The 10,189-nt window shown below is 36.3% G+C and overlaps 1 protein-coding gene across 1 annotated transcript in view; it reads left to right on the top strand.

The window, feature by feature from the left end:
• The first annotated feature begins 934 nt into the window (after nt 1–934).
• LOC138317989 (protein unc-79 homolog) overlaps nt 935–10,189 on the top strand; it is a 44,852-nt gene continuing 35,597 nt past the window's right edge. The window contains exons 1-16 of the mRNA XM_069259996.1: nt 935–1,093; nt 1,528–1,742; nt 2,200–2,386; nt 2,854–2,920; nt 3,321–3,358; nt 3,619–3,722; nt 3,836–3,923; nt 4,332–4,420; nt 4,849–4,981; nt 5,632–5,925; nt 6,276–6,594; nt 7,011–7,129; nt 7,301–7,449; nt 7,847–8,004; nt 9,450–9,631; nt 9,977–10,178. Of these exons, the coding sequence (XP_069116097.1) occupies nt 935–1,093; nt 1,528–1,742; nt 2,200–2,386; nt 2,854–2,920; nt 3,321–3,358; nt 3,619–3,722; nt 3,836–3,923; nt 4,332–4,420; nt 4,849–4,981; nt 5,632–5,925; nt 6,276–6,594; nt 7,011–7,129; nt 7,301–7,449; nt 7,847–8,004; nt 9,450–9,631; nt 9,977–10,178 (2,503 nt within the window). The remainder of the gene's footprint in view (nt 1,094–1,527; nt 1,743–2,199; nt 2,387–2,853; nt 2,921–3,320; nt 3,359–3,618; nt 3,723–3,835; nt 3,924–4,331; nt 4,421–4,848; nt 4,982–5,631; nt 5,926–6,275; nt 6,595–7,010; nt 7,130–7,300; nt 7,450–7,846; nt 8,005–9,449; nt 9,632–9,976; nt 10,179–10,189) is intronic.

The following is a 10,189-nucleotide window of genomic DNA, read 5'->3' as shown; positions in this document are numbered from 1 at the left end:
TAAGGTACACCTTAATGACCTCACAGCTAGTACAGAATACTGTTAAGGTAAGGTACACCTTAATGACCTCACAGCTAGTACAGAATACTGTAAAGGTAAGGTACACCTTAATGACCTCACAGCTAGTACAGAATACTGTAAAGGTAAGGTACACCTTAATGACCTCACAGCTAGTACAGAATACTGTAAAGGTAAGGTACACCTTAATGACCTCACAGCTAGTACAGAATACTGTAAAGGTAAGGTACACCTTAATGACCTCACAGCTAGTACAGAATACTGTAAAGGTAAGGTACACCTTAATGACCTCACAGCTAGTACAGAATACTGTAAAGGTAAGGTACACCTTAATGACCTCACAGTTAGTACAGAATACTGTAATAAGGTAAGGTAAGGTACACCTTAATGACCTCACAGTTAGTACAGAATACTGTAAAGGTAAGGTACACCTTAATGACCTCACAGCTAGTACAGAATACTGTAAAGTAAGGTACATACTTAATGACCTACAGGTACAGATATGTAGTCACACTGTGGTAGTGTTTTATTTCAGCACTTTTTGGCCTGTCTTTGACGCCCTTATTCATGTACAATGCTAAAGATTGTTAAAATTTGACTGAGCTAAAATAAATATGTTAACTGTATTCAGTTTATAAAATTGAGTGACTTCTAAAGTTTGATATTTATTAAATTGCAATATTTGTATCACATTATTATTTGATTGTATTTTCAATGTAAGATGACTGCTTTTAAAAACAGACCATTATACTTATTTCTCCATAATGAATAAAGCTTTTATGTGAAAAAAATAAATTTGACTTAGATGAATTTATTAACCAATCAACACAGAGTTAGAGTATTAATGATATAATTGATATGTATTTTTGTTAATAATTATCAATTACATTAATTATGTGATGTAATTTCTGTGTAGATGTGTTTGAACCCCGCCCTGGCTATACACTCCGGAGACAAACCTCCGCCCCTATACATCTGTAGTGACTGCGCCGATGTCTTGAGGAAGGAACACAGCGAGTACATGACTGACATACTACTACCAATGTCTCACGCTTCAACTATCTGTGAAAATAAGGTGAGTTTTACAGCTGTATCCATAGATTTGTCTCATGTGTCAATATTAAGAGAATAAGGTGAGTTTTATATAAATAGATATATTGTCTGTCCCATAGCAACCTCCTATAAAGGGGCCAATGTGGCTGAGTGGTTAAGATGTCATCACATATTACCACAAGCCCTCAACCTCTTGGTCAAATCCCATGTGGGGCAGTTGTCAGGTACTGACCGCTGGTCGGGAGTTTTTCTCTGGGTTCTCTGGCTTTCTTCCACCAGCAAACCTGACACGTCCTTACATGATGCTGGCTGTTAATAGGATGTTAAACTAATAAAACTCTCAAACCATGGCTCAACCAGAAAAATAATATACAAGCTGATAATTTTTTAAGGAATTGTGAGTATTTTTCTATTTGAATTTCACACAACCATCTAAACTTGTCTGTTTCCTTTCAGAACTGTAAATCCAGAGACAACTTGGCTATGTGTACTTGTTTCTCCATTGACTGTGCCAGCTTTAATGGGAATCGACCAATCAGATACTGCCAGATCTGTCATGAGGCTCGTCACAACACGAACCGAGGACGTAACCATGTGTACCATGTCAGCGTCCCAGAGATCTGGGACTGTGGTCTGGAAATGCAGCGATACCTGATGGACGCCATTGTCAGGTGAGGATGATATTTTATGTTGAGATTTATTTTTATTTCAGATCATAGCAATGACCCTCAGATTACGGGGATTTTGAGATCACTAAATGACATGTGTAATGTACAATTTACCATCGATTTGTCCCACCTACCAGTGATTATTACATCACAAAAATCACATCAGAATATATATACAACATCACAATCACAGAAGGTGGGACTAATTGGCAGTAAATCATACTTCATCCACATCGTTTTTGGATACAAAATTGATGTATTTCAACAATATCGTCCCTACTTTTTGAGTGGGTCATTTTAAGATCAAATGGGCCACTCAAAATAGTGTGCTAGTTTGTAACTTCTTCAAAATACTGATGAAACATCTTCATACCAAAACTTGATTTGGACATTTTTATTATCAAATTTGCCTTTATTTCAGTTTTTGTTGATTTAACCTGTAATATTGTTTGTACTGTAGTCTTCTGAAGGAGGCCCAACCCATCGAGTCTAAGAGAATGGTGGAGATGGGAGATGAACATCGACCACATTTTACAGATGATGATGATTTCTTTGCCATGGAGGAAGTTGGAGAAAGAAAACTGCTGAGTCGTTACGGTATCTGGTTGATGGTGGAGCTATGTAGTTCTCGCGAGGATGTGCCTATTGTAAGTTGAACATTTCATTGTTTACATTTCATTATACATATACTGGTGAACCACAATAGAATACTGTATACCCGATTATTTACACAGGTCAAAATTTTGTGATTTTTGATAAAAACGAGAAAATTAAATATTAACAGTTTTAAATTTTCTCAATCTGACTTCCATGGTATATATATGAGTCTAACATTTTTCAATATTTCACAGATCAAATTTTAGAGATCATAACAATGTCCTGCAAAATTGTGAAAATGTTCCCTTAAAAATAACCGTCCATACAGTATTTTGTCATTTTCTATATTTCTTTCCTCTGTATTGAATTATAATCTGTTATAATGAACATACAACAAATTCACAGTTACAACATAGGTTCCTGTAAGATGTTTGTAATATGTGTATAACCAACTATAAAGAAGTAATGTTGTTAGTCCCCAGCGGTTCATTATAACTGTTTTTACCATCGATTCCAGGAGATCCTGGGCCGTCTGCTAGGCATGCTGTTCCAGTGGTTTGACGCGACAGCATACCTTCCTGATGGTAAGTCCATTCAGTTCTACTTTAATCATGCTTATACAAAACAAAATTGAATTTAACTACACAATTTACAAGTTATTTTAAATTATTCCTCAGGTTGTTTGAGAATTTCTTCTTGATTCCTCAGCTTTTTTCAGCTTTTATATTTTGTAATAAATTCATATAACTGATAGAATGAGAAAAATTACAAATGTTAGAATAATTGATTTGAGTTGATTCTTCTTTGATTTAATTTACAAAAACGTATTAATTACAACGATAGAAATCTCATTCAAATTAATGAGCTGTAGGAAAAACTTATGTAAAATTTGACTAAAATGTTTGAAAAGAAATCTTGGAAAAGAATGAAAGTACTGTTAGGCGTGTCTTTTACAGTCATGATTGGATATATTTCTCGTTGTAGATAACATTGGGAATGCTTTAGAAAAACTGAAACCTGGTGTAAGTATGCAGGGAAAAATACAAATGACATGTTCATAATACCACCTGAAAATAGAGCAAATCATAGCACCAAAAACCTCTCTGATAAACTATGATATTTATAGTCATAATCTTCATTTTATGTCATTAATTGTTATGAATATCTGTATCATCTCTATATGAAAACATTATGTCAGGTACATATTTTGATGTAGATGAATAGATCCCTAGATGTATTCATCATATATATCAGGGTTTTTTCCTCGTTTTACCTATCACAGTATATCTATGATTGGCTGGAGGAGATTGGACACACCCATTTTGAGGTGATTGTATCCTGCCTGCTGCCCCATCCTGTTGAGTATGCTCGTGTTGGTGGATTCTGGTGAGTAATGTTGATTACACTAAGATTTTTTCTGATTTTACCATGATAGTAATTTTCACAGGGAGAACATAAGCTAATGTTGTGATAGTAATATATGGTATATTTTACAACAGGGATACACTAGTGAGCAGGACCACTCAAATCAAAGAGGGACTCAACTGTTTCTTCTGTCTGGTTCCTTATGACATTATCACTTTTGAGGTAAGTGTGGGATTTCATCAAGTTTGAGGCATATGACATTATCACATTCACATACTATTAAGTTAATGGAAATACAAGGAGACACAGTAAGGGAATATTATAGAGATGGAAAGGTCAATAAACTTGAAGTTAGTGGAGGTTGAGATACATGTAAATATCATCACTTTTGTTTAAAATTTCAGGAATTTAACCTAGTGGAGGTTGAGATACATGTAAATATCATCACTTTTGTTTAAAATTTCAGGAATTTAACCTCAGGCAAGTTTTTCAACTTGGTGATTTATGAACCCTTATCTGTTTTTGATGTTGATTGATAGTATTTCTTTGAACAATCTACTATTTGTGATGGTGTATATGACCTTTGACCTGTTGTATAATTGTGTATATGACCTTTGACTTGTTGTATAGATCTGGGACTATGTGATGCCCTACTGGTTAGAGGCTATCAGGACAGAGGTGCCAACAGAAGATCTTCATGAACTTAAAGTCCTCCTCAGGTATAAACCTTGTATTTAGTTTTAAGTTATAGAAAATTATCATAGCTGCTGCAATGGAACTTGTCTGCGATTTTGATTGTAGCCATGTAGTTTAACTGGCATCCTCAATATTTTGCTGTCGTTACCGGCTCTATCCACCCATGTCATAGCCAAACTAAAGGCTTCGTGTGTGACAACAGATGAGAAGATAGTTTGGTTCTTTGATGTAGATCACTCTCTGTTATCTTCTGTAGGCCTGTGTTTTTTGCTCCTGAAATGCCTAAGTCCAGGTGTAGATATATTGATAGTGATAGTAACCTTCCAGAACATTGAGGACGGTCAATTGATTAAAATATCGTCTCTGGATCTCTATTGCCTGTTATTAGTATATGGTACTTTCAGTGAAGGTTTATTTTATTTTATATCCAAATGATTTTTTTCTATTTCAGCAAAGCGTTTGACATCCAGTTATGTCCCCTGCCATTCACCCCCGACAGCCCTGAGAAGATTCTCCAGTTTATATCTGACCGCTTCACTGACACCAGTGCTTACGTCCAGGAACAAGCACTGCAATGGCTACAGGTGACATTCATTTTCTGTTGTCAAGATATACCTATCTAAGTTCTTAGTATGAGTGTTACATGTTTATTTTGAAAGATGAAATTTGTGTTTCATTGTGTTTCATACAAATGTTCATTCATATTGGAGCGGGAGCAGTATGGTGGTGCAGTTGTAATGTTGGATAAACTAAGTTTTATTTTGTTTCCAAATATTACAAAACTAGTTTTCACAACTGATATAAATTACACTTGCTGGCCTGCATGGACGTGCACAAGGATCTTAATTTGAAAAGTCACTCGTGTATCTATTGAAAACTCGCATGGTCTATCCGGTAACTCCATATGTCTTTCACATCTGATCGAGGAATCAAACCTTGGCAATCATCTGAATGATGAATTGAACCTCGGAACATCTTAAGAGAATAGTAAGTGCTTAGCCACTGGGTCACCTAATTGCTTCCACTTCAGCATCCAAAGCTCAAGTGCCTGATATCAGAATAAAAAGAATGAGCCCAACTATCTGACCAAGGTTCTTTAAAGTCCAAGGTCATTTGAATTTACTGGCAAATTTGAAAAAAAAAACTTCTTTAGTTTCTCTGCCGTTCTCCTCCATCACTATGACTCAAAGTTTATGTGTACATATGCCATTATACATTGAATTTTCCTCCTTAGATATTGTCAACTCTAGACGTGATCATCCCTATCAACATGCTGCTGAACATGTTCCAATGCGGAGTGGAGAACCTGTGTACTATCATCACACAGGGAGAGTCCAAAAAGGCAGGGGCAACAGGTGGTGGTAACCATCAACAGATTTTTGCACCTAGCACCCCTATAGAAGAATGCCCTCCACCACTCAGCCCAGAGAAGTCCCATGTTGTGGTTGAGGCCTATGAGATTTATGACCGTGAGACAGAGCTTGTTCTTCCTTGCTTTTGTATGATGCTAGACATGTGTCTGAAACAGGTAATGATATATGTCCACTGATGAACCATATAGTTTAGTGTAATAAAGAACTTTACTTTTAAATGTGACTTCAGCTTTTCTAGAAGAGTTTTATGTAGGTTGCTGAAAATGCCAAAGAGGAAACATTTTGTACGATTTATAGAAGACTTCAATTTAAAAATTATCAGCTAAATTGAGGATTCATTACCATTTCATGTCTCTGTGATAATGATAAAAAATCTTTATTAAGACTTGATACAGAATGAGTCAAAGTTTCATCTGATATTTGTTCAAGTTTAAAATACATAAGGTAGATAGTATATACATTGCATTAGCACCTACTTGTAACCTTGTACTCATATTCCTTGTAGCTTGAGCTACAAGAATTTCCTAAATACCTTGGCATTTACAATGAGACGAGCCGTCAGATCATGTCCCTCCTCACGTCGATGTTGAACGTGACGTGGGACGGCAGCCATACCTGTAGTCAGGAACAACAGGCGTCTAGCTGTACATTCTGTCAGAATGTGGCCCTGTGGCACCAGCTAACCTCCAAGGTCATGTGCTGTTACTGTCCGCGCGACACGGCCAAGATACCACCCAAAGATGTACCAAAGGTTGAGGAGATGAAGTTCACCTCGGTCAACACCAAGCCCCACCCCCAGGCGTCCTCACCTACTGATAGAAAGAGTAAGTCCATGATAAGTATAAGATTCTTAGGTTTAGTCTTACAATTAGATAAACTAGTACACAATATAAAGGCATTTTGATCATGTCCATGTAGTTAGTAAATTGAAAAAGTTCCTCTATTCTTTGCTCAGCATTTCATCTAAATTTGGTCAAAATAGGTCATTTATCATAATTGGTTAGCATTACTTTTTAAGAAAAAAAAAATCATAAATCACTAGTTGCCCTGTAATACAGGCATTAGGTCTATATGATAATTATAAAGGGCTAACACATACCATTGGCACATGCGATACGCAGGCAAACAAAACCTTTTGAGAATACACCTTTAGTTAGATGATGTTTTTTAAATTAGTATCATGAAATAGATACATAAGTATCATGGAATCTAAATACATGTAGTGATGATTTTATCACAGGTTCCTCCTCTAATGGAGAAGACAGCCCAGATGAGGAAGATGAGAAGGAAGAGGAACCTCCTCACTTTGATGTGTCTTCAATGCCTATCCATCTACAACTGTTCCATGAATTCTTACAGGTAAGGGAGACAATCTGCTGTTCAACCATTAAGGGAGAGGTCAATTTATAGTAATTCATACCAAATGGGGTTGATGAGTCTGTCCTTTATAGACAGGTGCCCTTTATACAGAGGTGTCCTTCATATTCACCTTGATATAAGTAAAGGTTTAATATATTTTCTGTTCCACAGGAGTTGTGTAAGTTATCCGATACTGATGCTCTGTATTCACTCCTGGTGTCCATGAAATATCTCGTGCTTCACGGCGAATGTCTCAACTACACCATCAACCAATGTCCTGACTTTGTCAAATACTGCCTGTCCAAACACTTCATACCCAAGTAAGTTTGAACTCAAACCATTTCGTACTCACATTTGTGTGATCAAATCATTTCTTCATAATTATATTATTTGTATTCAAAATGTGTATTAAAACGTCTATGTTCTATCTTTTCATAATACAGAGTTGCCTCCCTTGCGGGTGGTTTTCGATTTTGACATCTATGATTTGTGAGCGATGATTTCTGTAAAAAGCATTACATTTCCCTGTGAAAAATGCCTAGTATTACTTCTTATATCCAAGTAAATATGGTGTTACAATAATTTGTTAATTTGCATTCCTATTTTTCACATGTTGCTCTCTGTAATTTTGACAATTTCTGGAGGTTGTTGAAGGGTTTTGTATTTTCAGTACTTTCAGTACTTCGATTGATATAGTTCAATTTTTGATTTTGACAGTTTGTGGAAGTTGTTGAAGGCTAAACACTCTCATCTGGCATTTGTGTGTGTTCCCTTACTGTTGCACTGTCTGACACTGCCGACGGGGGCAGACATTTTCTGGCAACTTGTGGAGGACGACTTTAGTTCTGATGATTGGCGATGTAGATTTGCTGCTGGTATGTTAACAAATTTTTCATATAGTAATTAGAAGAATAAATCATTATTACTATAAAAAACTGATCTGATGTATCAAGGAATGGATAAATTCATTCCCACACACAGTACATTGTATACAGAGGAGGCTCAGCCCCACCAATCTATAATACTGTAAACTTGGATATGTGCACCAAGTGCTTAATTTCGTGATTTGCACTGATAAAACTTTTGCTGTGTTCTTATTTTCACAATAGATACATTTTCAGACTTTTAAAACAAAGTTTCAATATGTACAAAATATTATGTACAGGATGAATTTTCGCTATCAAGCTACTTTTGCGTAATTAGCGTAAATTTCCATGTTCACAGTCATATACAGTCAAACCTCGATGTATCGAAGTTCAAGGGACAGTCAGAAAAACTTCGATACATCGAGACTTCGAATTATTCGTGGTTGAAATTAGACCGATGTTTTTTTTTCACCATGACCAACTGTGGTAGTTGTGTACATGTCGTCTCCGTTCCGTAAACTTTATAATCATTGTACCACAAGCAAAACAAAATAAAAACGAAGAATGCAATTAATCATACGTATATTATAAACAAGACTTACGTGTACTAGGCCTAACCCATGTACATGATGTACAAGTGTTCGTTTGGTGACTATCTAAGAGATGGTTAATATTACGGAATGAATATAAAAACGAAAACACGTTGTAAAAACGAAATTAAACTGGAGGAACCGAAAGTGCTACAACACCTACAAAATACTTCGATTTAGAATGATCGATTTGCTCCAATATTTATGCTAAAGTTGTGCAATGTAACAGTTTTGAGTAGAAGTTACTAATAATGTGGCTCGCTATTTACCGTTCCGTAAATTCTACAAACCGCTACCAATGCAAACATCAAAAACGACTAACTGTATCTTTGCCGTACTAATGATTTAATAACGCAGCTTGTAAAAACAAAGCACCGGGTATCGGCCTGATTAGTGATATTAATTATCTTGATGATATCAAGCTAGCAACACAAGCTGTCATAAACCCTATTGTCCGGCGAAGGGCCGTCGCGAGACAGCTAGGTGTGACAGCATGCCGCGGGGTATCGGCGAACACCTGATCTGTACAGGTTAATTTTTATTCGAATCATCGAGTGTCAGTTACCTATGATTCTATAACAAATGGTCCATGAAATAAGTTCGATACATCGAGAACTTCGATTCTTAAAACTTCGATTCATACATGGGTTAGTTAGTAATGTTATATAGTGAAGAAATTCGGGACCAGACAAAAAGTTCGATACAGCGAGAAATTCGATTCATCGAAGTTCGAATTATCGAGGTTTGACTGTAATTCAATAATTGGGATATTTAAAAAGGGCGATATATCCCCTAATTTTAACCTGATAAATTTGTGTGTTATGTCTGAGAAACTATGGCCTGTTTTATTTGTGATATTTTCAGTTGAGAAGGTGATAGTGTTAGCCCGAGTCCTGGACAGAGAAACCATACAACATAACCAGATCATACAGACCGCCTTGGCACACGCCTTCTGTCTTCTCATTGGCTCTCTTGTGGATATCAATGCTGCCATTGGCCAGAGAACCATTCAGTACCTAGAGACCATCAAGACATCTTCAGTAAAGGTAGGAAGCTGCAAACTGTGTTATCATTTCAGGAAAAATTACAACAAGCTACATTTTCTTATTTAAAAAAAATAAAGGACTATAATGTGTGAATTTAAGAAAAATTGATTGTTTGCGTCATATTATTCATGATCACAGTTTTAAAGATATCTAGAAATCCATAATGGCCGCAATGGCCACTAAAGAGGTCAAAATTTTTAAATTGTTTTATTTCAAAGAGAATTGGTATTTACTATTTAGCCATTGAGCTGCAATTACTGCAGCTAAGGGTCAATGGGATCTTTTCTGATGAAAATCAGTTTCCTAGTTACTTAACTACATATTAAAAGTGTTTCCTTTCCATAGTGTCTGTGTCAGTGTATGGAGTTCCAGTTCGACCATGTAATCTCCGATCGGATCATGATCTTACAAAGGATGCAACTCCTTGCTAATGTACTTAAGGACCAGAAAATCTTGTCCTGGGAATTTTTCCTGGCTCGATTCGACAGTCTCTCATTAGAGGCCCAGCTGGACCTGGAAAATCATGGGGACATCGCTTGTCCTACAGGTAGGTTAACC

This window comes from Argopecten irradians, chromosome 3 (genome assembly GCF_041381155.1).
Source record: "Argopecten irradians isolate NY chromosome 3, Ai_NY, whole genome shotgun sequence".
Taxonomy (NCBI): Eukaryota; Metazoa; Mollusca; class Bivalvia; order Pectinida; family Pectinidae; genus Argopecten; species Argopecten irradians.
Note: the sequence above shows the minus strand (reverse complement) of the source record. Positions and strands in the feature narration are given on the sequence as shown.